Genomic DNA, 16,659 nt, shown 5'->3' with positions numbered 1-16,659 from the left:
TAAATTGATATCCAACTGTGCATGTCCAAAATCGGAGACACCACATGTAAAAATTGGAAAGCTAGTGTAAAAGTAAAGGCTGGAGACCCAAATTTGACTGCTTCAGCATTTATTGTTCAGGAAAAGGAGAAATAGCCAACTAAAGGCCACATGAGATAGGCCTCAGTGAGTTCTGAGCCAATCTAGGACAGTGAACTTCTGTTCATAGTTTGAGTTCCTCGCCCTGTATATGTAAATTAGTTTAAGTGGGTCTCAATATTACACTTTGTGACTTTATAAATTATGGACCTGTTCATGAAATCCTCTTCCCCTCTTTTCTTGTTCTTTCACTATTTCTTTAAAACTCAGATAAACATTGCCTCCTCTGGGAAGCCTTCTCTGATTCTAGTTTGACTGACACATTCCCACTCCATGACCCTTAGCTGTGTGTGAATATCCTTACAGTGACACTTATTACATGAGTCTGGAAGTGTCTGATCCCTTGTCATATATTACATCACTGAGGATTGCAAATGTTGCCTCATTGAACTTGGTAATTACAATGTCTATGACACATTGGACATGAATAGATACTCCATACATGTAGTTTTAATTGAATGGGTAAAATAGATTAATTGTATAATGCATTTAAAGGTTTTCCACATGTTTTGTAGGTAAATTGCTTCTAATAATGTGACCTCAGCACCTATATAGACTAGATGGAACCAAGGAACAATGTAACTTATTTCATCCTCCTTGGCCTCACACAGAATCCAAAGGAGCAGAAAGTCCTTTTTGTTATGTTCTTGCTCTTCTACATTTTGACCTTGTTGGGAAACCTGCTCATTTTTGTGACAATAACAGTAAGCAAAACCCTGAACACACCGATGTACTTTTTTCTTGCTAGCTTATCATTTGTGGACATGGCTTATTCCTCTTCTGTTTCCCCGATTGCTTTCAGACTTGTTCTTTGAGGAAAATGCCATACCCTTTGAATCTTGCATGACTTATCCACTTATAGAGCATATTTTCAGTGGATCAGAGGTCTTCTTTCTGTTGGTGATGGCCTATGATCGCTATGTGGCCATCTGTAAGCCCCTGCATTATTTGGTTATCATGAGGCAAAGGGTGTGTGTTGTGCTGCTGCTGGTGTCCTGGGTTGGAGGATTTCTGCACTCGGTCATTCAACTTGGCACTATTTATGGGCTCCCATTCTGTGGCCCCAATGTCATTGATCACTTTTCATGTGATATGTACCACTTATTGAAACTGGTCAGCAGTGACACCTATGTCATTGGCATCTTAGTGGTGGCCAATGGAGGACTGATCTGCACTATTGTGTTTCTGCTCTTACTCATCTCCTATGGAGTCATCTTGCACTCTCTAAAGAACCTGAGTCAGGAAGGGAGGCAGAAAGCCCTCCAGACCTGTGTTTCCCACATCACTGTGGTTGTCTGCTTCTTTGTCCCTTGTATTTTCATGTATGCAAGACCTGCTAAGACCTTCCCAATTGACAAATCATTAAGAGTGTTTTATACAGTCATCACCTCCATGCTGAACCCATTAACCTACAGTCCAAGAAATTCTGAGATGACTAATGCTATGAAGAAGCTTTGGTGGAAAAATGCAGGCAGATCAAGTATTAAATAATTGCTGTATCCGTCATGAAGTTGGTAATTTAGCATTAGGTCCTATCTGTTTGGAATGTAAAAAACTTCATAAATCTGATGCAAAATTTATTTTTTCAAATGATTTAGGATAATTATTCTTGAAGAATAAATTGTATGTTCATGCTATTAATAACAATTCCTTAATAGAATGTAAACTGTATAATGTTTCATCACTGTATCTAGAAAAGTAGGATGCAATTATAGTAAGGCATCAATAAGTAATTTTTAATGAATTAATGAAATTTTTATCGAGTTACACCAATTGTTAATTTTTTTACCTTTTTAAAAATTAAATTTTTGTATTGATGCATAGTTTATTTACAATGCTGTGTCAATTTCTGGTGTACAGCATAATGATTCAGTTGTACATATAGATATTCCTTTTCATTTTTTTTATTATAAGCAATTGCAAAGTTTTGAATATAGTTTCCTGTGTTATATAGTGGAACATTTCTTCTTATCTATTTTATATATAGCAATTGTTAATTAATTTCTGCATTTACTCTTACTAGTATCTATTAGTTCATTTTATTTTTAGTCAGATTCTTATTTTTATAATCTTCATTCTATATATTATATTAAATATTTACTGTTGCATAGACTATCTTTATTCCATTTTATTTGCCTTATACATGAAATTTTTAGTGTAATATTTTGTTTTTAAATGAAAATTATAACTATGATGGAGAATTATGTTTTAATAATAAAATTTATGCAAAATGGAATAGTGTTGAATAAACCTCCAACCTATCCCAAACCAGTTTCTTCCAGTCCTTTCAGATACAATCACTATAATTTTTTTCTAAGATTCTTGAAGAAATAATATTTTCAAATTAACCATTTTTCATATATGTGTGTATATTTATGTTTCAGTGTATAAATTTTATTTTTTTCACTCAACCCCCTGTAGGTCTTTATGTGCCAGTTTATACAGATGAAACTCATCCTAGTTTCTTCATACTGATTAAATTCTTCATAAAGCAGCACTGAAATTGATGTATCTGGTCCTCTTTATATTTTCCCCAGTCTTTTTTGATGTTAGGTAATTCTACAAAAGCAATGTTTTGAAATTTTTTAGTATGAGTTCCTAGAAGTGAAATTAACTCAATTGTTATATGTATTTAAAATGTTGATGTTCATATTTATTGCAAAAATGCCATCTATTTGGGCACCTATTTACATGTTTAAAATGACTTTGTTCTTTCTCTATGAATTGCTTACTAATGCTGCATGTATCTTGTTCGTTGTGTTCTTAGAGATGGCGTCAGTGAGTGAAGAGCAAGGGAGAAGACAGAAGAGCACAGAATGTGAGTTGAAACGCTGTCTTCTTGTGCAGATAACCCAGGACAGGTATTTATACACAAGATTCTGAACTAGGCTTTACATTTTGGAAGAGTACATTGGTGGTGTGAGAATTCACTCTTTCAGAAGCTCTCTTTTGTCATTCTCACAATCAGCCATGCTAGTGTTCCTCTGATTTACAAAGATATGTGGAGGTTGAGTCTATCCTGTCATGCTCTTTTTGGATATTTTTGAGTTACAATGATCTGGGATAAACTGACCTTCTCTAACATAAACTAGCCTTAAGGAATAATTTCAACTGTAATTAATTGGAGATATTTTCATGGGCAGATATTTGTAAATCTGCTGATATTCTGAGTTAATATGTTCTCTACACATTGCTTATTAATCTGTTAAAAATTAAAAGATGATGTAGCATCTGTAGACCTTGATTGAATGGCTTTCAAGAACATGAAGTGATACTGTAGCAAGCAAGCTTTTCCTTCAATTCTCACTTTTCTGTTCCCAGTTGAGCTTCAGTGTACTAACATATGTTTGTTGGCCATTGAGATACACTCTTCCCTTAATTTTTAAAATATATTTTAAATTTCTTTTATATTTAATTTATATTTTCATTTGTTAATTGCTTAGAGATCTTTGTCTATTTTAGATATTACCTCTATGTAAATCTTCTACAATGTAAATCTTTCTCCAGACTGCTTTCATGTATTTATATTGTGCTATCTAAATTTACTAAATACTTATTTTTTTTGAAATTGTTAAATATACCTCTTAGGAATTTCAATGATTGGTAAAGAAGACTCTCCCACCCATAGAAATGAAAGAGTTATCTCCTTAATATGTGAAGAGTAAAACAAAGTAAACCTTGCTTTAATCTTTTATTAAAATTTAACCCATTTAAATTTTTTGTATAAGGCATTAGCTATATATACAACTATATTACCCTCCAAATAGAAAGCAAATTATGACAAATCAGTTATTAATAATGTGTTCTTTCCCCCATATGTCTCTTAATTACTTGCCTCTCCATTAGTCTGAAAGATTTTTCAGGTTAGTGATGAGGTTTTAATCAGCCTTACATGATAATACTTGAAAGTATGGAACATAAACCATACTGCTTATATGTGGAAAGAATAAACAAATTATCTTAAGACTTCAGAAAGTCACTAGTAAGAATTATATTTGTAGGTAGTTTTGTTCTGAACTCTGAAATAAGACATACAGAAGACTCTATGGAACAAAGGAGAAATGTGACTGAGTTTGTCCTCTTGGGGCTCACTCGGAGCCCTCAGGGTCAGAAAATATTATTTGTTGTGTTTTTGCTAATGTACATTGTGACAATGGTGGGCAACCTACTCATTGTTGTGACTGTGGTGGTCAGTCCAACCCTGGATTCCCCTATGTATTTCTTTCTTGGCTATTTATCATATATGGATGTTCTTTATTCTAACACAATCACCCCAAATATGATTATTCACTTACTCAGTAAGAAGAAAACCATTTCATTCCAAGCCTGCATGGCTCAGCTTTTTATGGAACACTTATTTGGTGGTGCTGAGATTTTACTCCTGGTGATCATGGCTTATGACCGCTATGTGGCCATCTGCAAACCTTTGCATTATTCCACAATCATGAATCAGCGAGTGTGTGTACTGCTGCTGCTGTTGGCCTGTGTTGGTGGGTTTTTACATGCTGTAGTTCAACTTCTCTTTGTTTACAACCTTCCCTTCTGTGGTCCCAATGTCATTGACCACTTTGGCTGTGACATGTACCCCTTGTTAAAACTTGCCTGCACTGACACCTACATTATTGGCCTCACTGTGGTTGCCAATAATGGGGCAATGTGTACGGTCATCTTTATGCTCTTACTCATCTCCTATGGGGTCATCCTGCACTCCCTAAAGAATGTTAGTGCAGAAGGGAGGCACAAAGCCTTGTCCACCTGTGGCTCCCACATTACTGTGGTGGTCCTCTTCTTTGTCCCTTGTATCTTTCTGTATGTGAGACCTCCTTCTACCTTACCCATTGATAAATCCTTGACTGTGTTTTACACCATTATCACCCCTATGTTGAACCCTCTAATCTATACTCTGAGAAATGGAGAGATGAAAAGTGCCATGAAAAAGCTCTGGACCAGAAAAAGTACATGAAGCAGCAAAGATATATATATCATCTATTTTCAAAGACTTTTTCTTTCCAGGAAACATATGTAATTACTGAACTGCAGTAAACTTCTCAGGTTTAGTAACTTGGACGTGATGAAAAACATTTATTTTGTGAATACTTCCAATGATCAAAATATACTCTTAAGATTTGCATGATTTGATAGTTCAATACATATGTGTATATAGTTTGAAATACATTTTTTAAGATTTTCAGTTTCTTAGGAAACTATGTATACATTTGGGTGTAAATGTCTCCATTGAGAACATAGATTTATGTACTATATGATGTTAAGCTATATTTAATACTATAAATTTATTTTAGTTAGTGGAAGATTTTCTCTTGTTACTCTTAGATAATGTAATCTTTCTCATAATTCATAGGACTCATTATAGCTTTCAAAAAAGAATAGCGATACAACATAAAAATTTATTCACTCTATTTCCCTAAAGACAACTTATGTTAATATTGAGGTACGTGTATTATTTTTGAGTCTGCAGGACACTTTGCATGTATTATTTTGCTTATATTTCTTAGCAAGTTAATATTGAAGAAACATGATGTTTTGGTTGTAATACTACTCATAAGGTGGCTATGTTAATAAAAATTATCTGAATGAACAAGGTGTATATGCAGAAAAATAAACAAATCTTACTTCTTTTCCCAATTGTATAATCATATTTTCTCTTCAAGTGGAGCAGATTTGTCCGGATGTATATTTTCATTAAGATCAATCATTAATCTTCCCAGATAGTTTAGAATGTCTGGGAACACATCTGCTCCTTTTCAATCTCCCCAACTGCTCTTTTGCTTACAGTGTTTCATAGCCATCTATAGAGATGCAAACTCTTCCTTTCATCTGTAAATTTAGTATAAACCATGATCCATGTGCTCCAAGCACGAACTACAGAACTTGATACCAGATATTATGGGTGCTATTGTTAAGGAAGATGTTGACTATATATACTGTCTTATCTCTCTTATTAATGAAATACTGCTTACTAGGTAATAAAGAGGCCAAAATATATTGGGTTTTTTGAAGACATATTCATAAAATAGTCTCTCTCTCTGAATCAGTGTTGAAATAAAATATTATCTGCCTCTAAATGGTCAATAGAATGTGGTCAAGAAAGCTTGCTATTCTGCTTCCAATTTTTAGTCTTGATTTATGAGGGGCTAAGTCTTTGGGGCAATGGATGGTTTTTATTAGTAAGTCACAATGTATGAGAAATCTTATATCCTGACTTTTATACTTGTTAAGTGGAGATTTTGTATATCATCTCAAAGTTTTTTCAGCTACAATACTATCCTCCAAAAATTTCAAACATTTGAGTTGATCAGATTTTATGTAATTCATTCTTTCACTTTTAGATGTTGCTATGGAGTGAGAATTGTGTCCCTCTCCAAAATCAGAAGTTAAATACTTTATAATGTGGTGATATTTAGAGATGGGACCATTAGGAATTGATTAGGTCATGAAGATGGAGTCCTCATCATTGAGATAAATTTCCTTTTAAAGAGATCCCAAGAACTCACTTGACCCTTCTTCCATGTGAAGACACTGCAAAACGGCCACTGTCTATCAACAGGGAAGGGACCTAACCAGATATGCAATCTTCTGGCACCTTAATCTTGGACTTTTGAATCCCTAAACCTGTGAAAAATAACTGTTTATTGTTTAAACCACCCAGTCTAAAGTTTTCTTTGTTAGTAACCAAATGGACTAAGTCAGACATTTAGTTAATTTTCAAATGTTTGTAGTTATTTCAATTGATGAGATAGAAGTCTTTATTAATTGTGTCTGTTCATTGGTCTATAATTTCCCTGAACTCAGGTAAATTTTCTTAATTGTCTTTGTGTTCTCTGTTTCTTGAACAATACAGGGGACCCAGAATCTAGTCTATAGACTTTGTCAATTAGTTGAAACCTTGATCTAGTGAAGTGAGTAATTTTTTCAGATAAATTTTGATTAACACACTCTACATTAAAGATATATATATATAAAATATTGCTACAAATATTTACTCTTCTTTGACATTTACTACAAATATTTATAATTATTGTGTCTTTTATGCTATATTTATGAATGTTCTATATAAAGATATTATTTTAACATTCTTTTACTTTTTGATTTTTTTCTATCACATCATTCTTAGTAAATTTCATAACCTAATGATTTTATCAATTTTAATCTTTTTTCAAAAATATATACAACCTTTGAAAATATTTTATTTTTTAACCCACCTATAATATATTTTTGTTTGTGATAAGGAAATAATTAAGTTAAAATGGCATAATAATCTTCCATCATAATTATTCATTTCAGTATCAATTTTAAAGTTTTCTATTTAGTACATCAAGTTTTACACTGTCAAGGGTACTCATTTTGAAGTAAGGTTCCTTCTGGATATACATCCAGGAGCAGGATTCCTGGGTTATATGGTAATTCTATTCCTAGTCTTTTTTGGAATCTCCATACTGTTTTCTACAGTGGCAGCACCAAACTGCATTTCCACCAGCAGTGTAGGAGGGTTCCCTTTTCTCCACAGCCTCTCCAGCATTTGTCATTTATGAATTTTGGAATGATGGCCATTCTGGCTGGTGTGAGGTGATACCTCATAGTAGTTTTGATTTGCATTTCTCTGATAATTAGTGATATAGAACATTTTTTTCTTGTGCCTATTGATCATTTGTATGTCTTCCTTGGAGAATTGCTTGTTTAGGTCTTCTGCCCATTTTTGAATTGGGTTGTTTGTTTCTTTCTTATAAGTCGTATGAGATGCTTATATATTCTGGAGATCAAGCCTTCCCAAATGTTCATAGCAGCCCTATTTCCAATAGCCAAGACATGGAAACAGCCTAAACGTCCATCAACAGATGACTGGATAAAGAAGATGTGGTATATTTATACAATGGAATACTATTCAGCCATAAAAACTGACAACATAATGCCATTTGCAGCAACATGGGTGTTCCTGGAGAAAGTCATTCTAAGTGAAGTAAGCCAGAAAGAGAAAGAAAAATACCATATGAGATCACTCATATGTGGAATTAAAAATAATAATAACATAAATACTAAACAGAAACAGACTCATAGACATATAATACAAACTTGTGGTTACCAAGGGGGTGGGGGGTGTGAAGGAACAGACTGGGATTTCAAAATTTGTAGATATTGACAGGCATATATAGAATAGATAAATAAGATTATACTGTATAGCACAAGGAATTATATACAAGATCTTGTGGTGGCTCACAGCAAAAAAAAGTGACAATGAAATGTGACAATGTTCATATATAACTGAAAAATTGTGCTCTACACTGGAATTTGACACAACATTGTAAAATGACTATAACTCAATAAAAAAAAGTACTCATCTTGGGGGGTCATTCTCCTCATCTTCTCCACCTTCTCCAAAACTTTAGGGTCATTTTGTGAAGTTTGAAGGCTCCCCATAAAATGTATTTAGAATATCATAACACTACATGTTTACTTTAAGAACTACAATTTACTATTTTGTGTTTCTATCCAGGAGGAAAAAAAAAAACACACATTGTGAATGATTGATTGATGTCTCAATAAAAATTTATAATCATCTTCACAGAGTATACATGAATCCTGCTGTATGTTTTTCTTATTTAAAAAGAGGCCCCTCTTATTTACATTTGATTCATATTTTCAATGATCTGGCCAGAAAGGTCTTTGTGTCTTTTTCTAGCATGAAATACAGCACAGTTCTCAAAGTCTCAGGCATGTGTCTATTTTGAAACAATCTTAGGCCTGTATCAACAAATACACAGGTATGTATTACACCACAGCTCAGATCTATATCAGACCTCATGAGAATCTCTATGGACACTTGTACATAGATTTTCAATAATATGTAGGTCTTTATACAATTGTGTGTGTGTGTCTAAATGTGAAGACACATAGGTGTGTATATGATGGCACATAGATCAGTATCTGACTACCTATCTGAAAGCATTTGTTTATGTACAAGTATATGTATTTGATGTGCTCACACACAGGCCTGCATCTGTCCCTGTCCACACATAGAGCTATTTTGCCTTTCACTGGTCTGTATCTGACAGTATATGAATTTAGGCAGAACTTGACTAAACAATTCTTCTGTCCCATGTGGCATGGACTGAGGTCACTCTCTGGCATTCAGCTGATTGCTGGGCTTGTAAGAAGGGTCAAAGATGATTTCACTTATATGAATGGTTCCTTGGCAGGGATTGCTACAAGACTGGGTTCTTCTGGGTCTTTTTCCTTCTCCATGTGATATAAGACAATGTACAATGTCTGTCCAGTGTGGTTGTCAGACTTGTAAAAGGGCAGCTTAGGGCTCCAAGAGGGAAGAGGAAAAAGCTGTCAGGTATCTTAAGTCTCATCCCATCATAACATCAGATTGAAGTCCGGGATCTCAAGCTCTAAATCCTCACTGTTTCTACACATTGAAGAAAACAGTCAACAAGATGAAAAAGTAACCTATGGGATGGGAGAAAATATTTGCAAATCATATGTTTCATAGTAAGTTAATATTTAAAATATATAAAGAACTACAACTAAATAACATCAAAAATAAATAATAAAAGTGGGCAAAGAATTTGAATAGATATTTTTTAAACAAATAGGTACTTTTCATACAAATGGCCAATATGGACATGAGAAGTTGCTCAACATCACTCATCAACAGGGAAATGAAAATCAAAATTAAACTGAGGTATCATCTTACACTCATTAGGATGTCTATATGAGATACATAGCAGACAATACATTTTGGTGAGGGTGTAGTGAAAATGGAACCCTACTATACTTCTGTGTGAATATAAATTTGTTCAGCAACTATGCAGAACAAAATGGAGCTTTTCAAAAACATTAAAAATAAAAATACCATATGGTTCAACAGTCTCATGTCTGTAAATATACCCAACAATATGAAAACAGGGATCTGCCATGTTATCTCTACTCTCAAGTTTACGGCAGCATTATTTATAATGAGTAAGACATGGAAACAACCAAAATGTCCACTAATGAATGGATAAAGAAAACACTATATATACCTTTATATATATATACATATATATATATATATACACACACACACATATATATATACACATACACACACACACACACACACACACACATGTACATCCATTTTTGTCAAAAAAAGTATACCTTAATTCAAAAACTAGTTTTTTGTTTTGTTTTGTTTTGTTTTGTTTTTCTGGATGGAGACATAAGGGAGACACTAACAATGGCTATAGATATTTATGAAATGTTTGTAGAAAGGGAGATTTGAAAAAGGAATTTTGTGCCTCTTCAGGCTGAAATTAGATTAAATTCAATTAGGTGATTGGATTATTAAATTAAAAGTAGGCTGGTACAGGTGCTAGATTTGGTTCCTCTCTGTCGACAGATTAAATTGACTTAAATCCTGCTTTTGAATAACAGATTGTGTGAACTTCCTTGCCTCTGAGTGGTCTGCGTTTGCTTTTGAAATCTTTTGTCAATTCGTTAAGTGAATGCATATTCACAGTGACCTACGACCCTATTTGACTAAGTGTTTTGAAACTTTCAGATGTTGTTGACAAACTTTGTGTCAAAATCTAATTAAAGTTCTTTTGACTTTCAGTTACTTTGTGATGCTTCAGAAGGCCATCCTGACTGGTGTGAGGTGATAGTTTGTTGCAGTTTTGATTTGCATTTCTCTGATAAGTAGCGATAGTGAGCATGTTCCATGTGCCTCTCAGACATTTGTACTTCTTCACTGGAGAACTGCTTGTTTACGTCTTCTGCCCTTTTTTGAATTTTTTTTTTTTATTAAGTGGTATGAGCTATTTACATATTCTGAAAATTAAGCCTTTGACAGTCGCATAATTTGCAAATATTTTCTCTCATTCCATAGGTTGTCATTTTGTTTTGCTCATGGTTTCTTTTGCTGTGCAAAAGCTTATAAATGTATAAGTCCCTTTTGTTTATTTTTGCTCTTATTTCTATTGCCTGGGTAGACTGGCCTAGGAGAACATTGCTAAGATTTATGTCAGAGTATGTTTTGCCTATGTTTTCTTTTAGGAAATTTATCGTGTCTTGTCTTATATTTAAGTCTTTAAGCCATTTTGATTTTAGTTTTGTGTATGGTGTGAGGGAGTGTTCTAACTTCATTGATTTACATGCTGCTATCTAGTTTTCCCAACACAACTTGCTAAAGAGACTGTCTTCTCCATTGTATATTCTTGTCTCCTTTGTCAAATATTAATTGACCATAGGTCTGTGGGTTTATTTCTGGACTCTCTATTCTGTTCCATTGATCCATAGGTCATTTTTTCTGACAATATCATGCTGTTTTGGTTACTGTGGCTCTGTAGTATTGTCTGGAGTCTGGTAGAGTTATTCCAGCTTCATTCTTTCTCTTCAATGTTGCTTTGTCAATTCTGGGTCTTTTGTGATTCCATATAAATTTTAGGATTGTTTGTTCCAGTTCTGTGAAAAATGCCCTGGGTAACTTGATAGGTATTGCATTAAATCTGTAGATTGCCTTGGACAGTATGGCCATTTTAATGATATTGATTTTCCAATCCAAGAGCATGGGATATCTTTCCATTTTTTTAAGTCAACTTTAATTTCCTTAATCTATGTTTTCTATTTCTCCTCTTATAAGTCTTTCACCTCCTTGGTCATATTTATTCCTAAATATTTTATTGATTGAATGCAATTTTAAAAGGAATTGTTTCTTTACTTTCTTTTCCTGCTAATTCATTGTTTGTGTGAAGAAATACAATTCATTATTGTGTGTTAATCTTGCATCCTGCTGTATTGCCAAATTATTTTATCAGGTCTCATAGTTTTTTTGTGGAGCCTTTAGAGTTTTCTACATATAGTATCATATCATCCACATATAGTGACAATTTTATCTCTTCTCTTATAATTTGAATTCCTTTTATTTATTTTTCTTGCCTGATTACTGTGACTAGGACTTCCAAGACTATGTTGAATAGAAGTGGTGAGAGTGGGCATCCTTGTCTTGTTTCAGATTTTAGTGAGAAGGCTTTCAGTTTTTCACCATTAAGTATGCTGGCTGTAGGTTTGTTATAAACAGCTTTTATTATGTTGAAATATGGTCCCTCTATACCCACTTTGGTAAGTTTTTTTCTTTTTTTAATCATAAATGGGTGTTGAATTTTATCAAATGCTTTTTCTGCATCTATTGAGATGAGATGATCATGTGGCTTTTGTCTTTTCTTTTGTGGATATAGTGTACCACATTGATTGATTTGTGTATGAAAGAATGTTTTTTTAAAGGAGGATGCATTCTTGTGTAGCCTGCACACCTAATAATTTTGTAATGAGGTTTGTTTTTACTATGGATGGTTGCCATGTCTTTCTTCCATGTGTGTTGGCTGTTATTCCCTTGATTGTAGATGTGGGCAGTGTTGTGGTGACCAGAACCTTCCCTGCTTATTGAGTGGGGCCTCCTTTTTGTTCTGTGGTTCTCATGGCTCTGACAGGGGCCAGATCTTTCCCCCTTTTGGTGGAATGGAGGCTTCCAGACCTGTTTCTGAGCTGTGGTGCATAGCTGGTGGGGTTTGAGTGCTTTAAGTACTCTTTGTTGACTCTGCCTTTGTCCCTGCTTTGGCCACGGGAATGTCAGTGCTCTGCTCTAGTGTCCCCCAGGTTCTCTGCTCTCAGTGCTACAAGTGCAGTTTTGCTGACTTCTGGGTGGCACACCTGGATCATGGTGCTCTGTCAGGTCAGCACCAGCTCCAGCACCTTGCTAGTCTTAGAGTCCTGCACTGGTAGTGCCCCCAGCCCTCAGTGACTACATGTTAGTGCTACTGTGTCAGTGCTGCCCCCGGCACCAAACATCACCCCTACACTCACCCCAATGCACAGCCCCTGCTCTCTCATTCCAGCGATCCTCAGGTTGGGCCACTAGGTCAATGCTGTCCCAAGTGCCACATCTGCAGATGTAGGTGGGCTCACAGTAAATGGCCACACCAGCCTTTTCCCCAACGGCATGCCAGAACTCCATTCTTCACTCATTTGTCTTAGAGGCTCAGGTCCACAAAAGCACCTGCAGAGCAAAGGGGTCCCCTCTGCCTGGGGTTGTAAACAAATCTCATTCCTGTCTATGAAGCTGAGGAGCCCCTGGGTACAGATTCAAGTTTCAATCCCACCTCAGCCTGGGAGCCGCACACCAGTGGATACACTGGCCTGGGATGAGCCCTGCATCTCTTCTCCCAAGAACGTGCCAGCAATGCTGCTGCAGGTCTGCGGAGACAAAGCTATGACCCAGCTGCATCGCACCCGGCTTCTCCCCAAAATGTACACCAGTAGTGTTACTTGCTTTGTTTCTTCTTTTTTTTTTAATGGGTGACACACACTATTCTGTTCTGTATACCCTCCAGGCCACAGCACCTGAGGTTGCCTCTGCACAGGCTGCCTCTGTGCAGTCAGCCCCACTCCTCTGTCTCAGGCAGCCTGTCCCAGCCCACACCTGCCAGCTGGCATCGAGGGTTGGGGGTCACAGGGGCCCTTTGTTCCAGTTTCACTTAGGGCTGCTGTGCACAGATTCAAGCCTCAGAGGTTACCCCTGTGTCCCTGCTGACCTCTCCATTGGAGATGGGGAGTCCCAGCATAAGAGTGCTTTTTCTCCTTTGCTTCTTCCTCCTCATGGTACAGGTTGTGCACTAATTTCCTGGTTCTTCTTTTTTTATCCTGCCAGACTTGTGACAAATTTTGTCTTTTGAAATAGGTGATGTTCTGTCAAAGTTCAGCAGGTGTTCTGAGTAAATGGTTGGGTCCCTGGATGTCTCTCTTGGAGTATTCATGAGAGAAGGTTAGCTAAGAGCATCATTCTGCTCTGCTATCTTGTCTACTCCCTAAGCTAAGCTACTTTTAAATTTATATCCATTCAATACTATTTATTAAGCACCTACTAGGAGAACAGCAATATTCTACCCTAGCATGAACAAATAAACATAACCCCTGACCTCACAGGGATTACCACCTTGTGGGGAAAACAGAGAAAATGAAAGCAGCAAATAACTTAGGTTAGTTTGTGATTGTTGATATTCAGGATAAAACCAGATGAAGAGAATTGCTGAGGGGAGCTAGAGAAAGTCATCAGGAAAGATTCATCTAAGAAGGTCGAAGTTCAACTGAAAGTGGAAAAAATGAGATTTGGACAGGCAAGTGAAAACTCTGGAAAAGAGCACTCCAGCAGTAAGCTGCATAAGAAAAACAAAATCTAGAACTGAGAAATGCTTGAATTATTGAAAAAGCAGGTTAAAAAAGGAGAGAGACAGAGACAGAGAAATGTACTGGAGATGTGGGCAGTAACATGATCTTAACCTGACTCGCATGATTAAAACCTGCCATTGGCTGCTGTCTCCTCAAAGGATTGGAATAAATTGGGATGGGGAGGGTAACATCTCATTGTCCTTCAGAAAAGATTGGTTCTAGCTTATAAGTTAATGACTACACAAGGTCCCTTCCTTCATCCACAGTTTCCTCATGGCATTTTTCACCTCTGTGTTCCTCAAGGTGTAGATCAAGGGATTTAACGTAGGTGCAACAATGGTAAAGGACACAGCCATTGCCTTGTCTACGGGGTAGGTGACCACAGGTCTCATGTACAAGAAAATGCATGGCACAAAGAACAAGACGACCACCGTGAGGTGGGAGCCACAGGTGGAGAGAGCTTTACGCCGTCCTTCAGAGCTGCAGGTCTTTAGGGAGCAAAGGGTGACCACATAGGAGGTGATGAGGATAAGAAAGATGGACACACACATCACCCCATTTTTGAGGATGACTAAGAGGCCCAGGATGTGGGTGTCCATGCAGGCCAGTTTCAACAATGGAAACAAATCACACATAAAGTTGTCTATGACATTCGGGCCACAGAAGGGGATTTGATACATGAAGAGAAGCTGTATAACTGCGTGGAAAAATCCCACCAGCAAGGCCCCTCCCAGCAACAGGCAGCACACCCGAGGCCTCATGATGATCATGTAGTGCAGCAGCTTACAGATGGCCACGTAGTGGTCATAGGCCATGGCAATGAGAAGGATGATCCCACTCCACCAAAGAAGTACTCTGCAAAGAGCTGGGTCATGCAGCCTTTGAGGGAGATGACAGCGCTCTCAGAGAGGGAGTCCACAATCATCTTGGGGGCAATGACAGAAGATTAGGTGGCATCCATGAGGAACAAGGAGGAAAGGAAAAAATACATAGGTGATCTCAGACTCTGATCTGTGACCACGGTTACCACAATGAGGAGGTTTCCCAAGATGGGACACATACATGATTAGAAACACAGAAGAGAGTATTTTCCTCAGCTCTGGATTCTTTGTAATGCCCAAAAGGATGAATTCAGTCACGTTGTTGGGATTCTCCATTTACTGTGGACTGACGTAAACTTATCAGTCTGAGCTGGAAAATCTACAAAGAATGTTATTTTTAATTAGGTATAACTGAAAGTTTTGGACATTCTTTTGCACTCTGTCTCATACCCTCATGTCCTATCTTTTTACCTGGACACCAATTCAGCAACCAGCTGATAAAAATTATATCCTGAGACCAGCTTGATCCTACTAATCCATCCAAAATCTTCTATCTCCAGTGTATATCTAGCTATCCTTCCTGACACTTGTTGCTTGAGACATTTAGAAGACCATTCTTCATCACTCTGGTGCAAACACATACCTGATAATATGAATAATTAATATATCTCAAGGAAATCCTAGATCTTTAGTAGGAGGAGCCAGTGGATAAATGGTAAGCAACTTACTACAATCTTAGATTCACTATCTTTCCTTCCCTGTTTCACTCTCCCCCATTCACTACCTCCCTTCTGTTTTCCAAAATGAACCACCTACACTCAAGCCCTTCTCTCAGACACTGTCTTTCAAGAACCCCAAGCTAACGATCTGACCTTAATTATCACTAGACACACCTAATAACCAAGAACTTGGAAAAATTCATCTTATTTCATTTATGTATTTCATATAATTATCAATCACCTAAAATATGCTCATTGAAGATCTTACAAGACAGATAGGTTGTAGCCCAAGGACTCTTCACTTATTAAGAACTGTACTCTTTCCATCTATATTTCTTCCCCTCAAATTGGAATATTATTATTACTGTGAATATTCAATAAATCCCTACTCTGTACCAAGCAATGGAATATTCTGTGAGACAGTTTCTTCATTTTAGAGATGACACTGAGTCAAAAAGTCATGAAAAAAATGAAACCACATACCCACAGGTAGTAAATATTGAAGCCAAGTTCAAGTCCAGCTTTTCCTGAATCAAAATCAACACCAATAACAAGTGATATTGCTTCTTTTATGATGAGTGCTTGGTGTGGAATAGATACTGATCATTTAATAACTTCAATATCACAACATTCCACTGAGATAAATATATGCTTCCTGTGCTTATTTCATTCAATAGTTATATAATAAAATTCAGTGAGAAATCCAATGATAATTCTACAATAAAGACCATGTTTTATTTATAAATATAATCCAA

General features: G+C 36.3%; 2 protein-coding genes and 1 pseudogene across 3 annotated transcripts; 2 read left to right on the top strand and 1 right to left on the bottom strand.

Moving 5' to 3' along the window:
* Positions 1-698: 698 nt before the first annotated feature.
* LOC135320936 (olfactory receptor 4A47-like) lies at positions 699-1,629 on the top strand (annotated as a pseudogene).
* Positions 1,630-4,183: 2,554 nt separating this feature from the next.
* On the top strand, positions 4,184-9,519 carry LOC135320948 (olfactory receptor 4A47-like). Of its 2 annotated transcripts, XM_064484189.1 has the most exons (3): positions 4,184-5,093; positions 7,441-7,453; positions 9,480-9,519. In XM_064484189.1, the coding sequence occupies exons 1-3, from the start codon at positions 4,184-4,186 to the stop codon at positions 9,517-9,519; spliced, it is 963 nt and encodes a 320-aa protein (XP_064340259.1). The 2 variants fall into 2 exon arrangements, with proteins under 2 accessions (XP_064340259.1, XP_064340260.1); XM_064484190.1 differs by lacking the exons at positions 7,441-7,453; positions 9,480-9,519 and having other exon boundaries at positions 4,184-5,110.
* Positions 9,520-14,594: 5,075 nt separating this feature from the next.
* LOC105103483 (olfactory receptor 4C6) lies at positions 14,595-15,521 on the bottom strand. The gene is given in 3 exon segments (XM_010997080.2): positions 14,595-15,205; positions 15,208-15,416; positions 15,418-15,521. Coding segments are annotated over 3 exon segments (924 nt in total).
* Positions 15,522-16,659: the final 1,138 nt, after the last annotated feature.

This window comes from Camelus dromedarius, unplaced genomic scaffold (genome assembly GCF_036321535.1).
Source record: "Camelus dromedarius isolate mCamDro1 unplaced genomic scaffold, mCamDro1.pat HAP1_SCAFFOLD_85, whole genome shotgun sequence".
NCBI lineage: Eukaryota > Metazoa > Chordata > Mammalia > Artiodactyla > Camelidae > Camelus > Camelus dromedarius.
Note: the sequence above shows the minus strand (reverse complement) of the source record. Positions and strands in the feature narration are given on the sequence as shown.

Bases quoted from the DNA above. Each gene is read 5' to 3' on its own strand.
- LOC135320948 (XM_064484189.1), top strand. From the start codon at position 4,184: ATGGAACAAAGGAGAAATGTGACTGAGTTTGTCCTCTTGGGGCTCACT.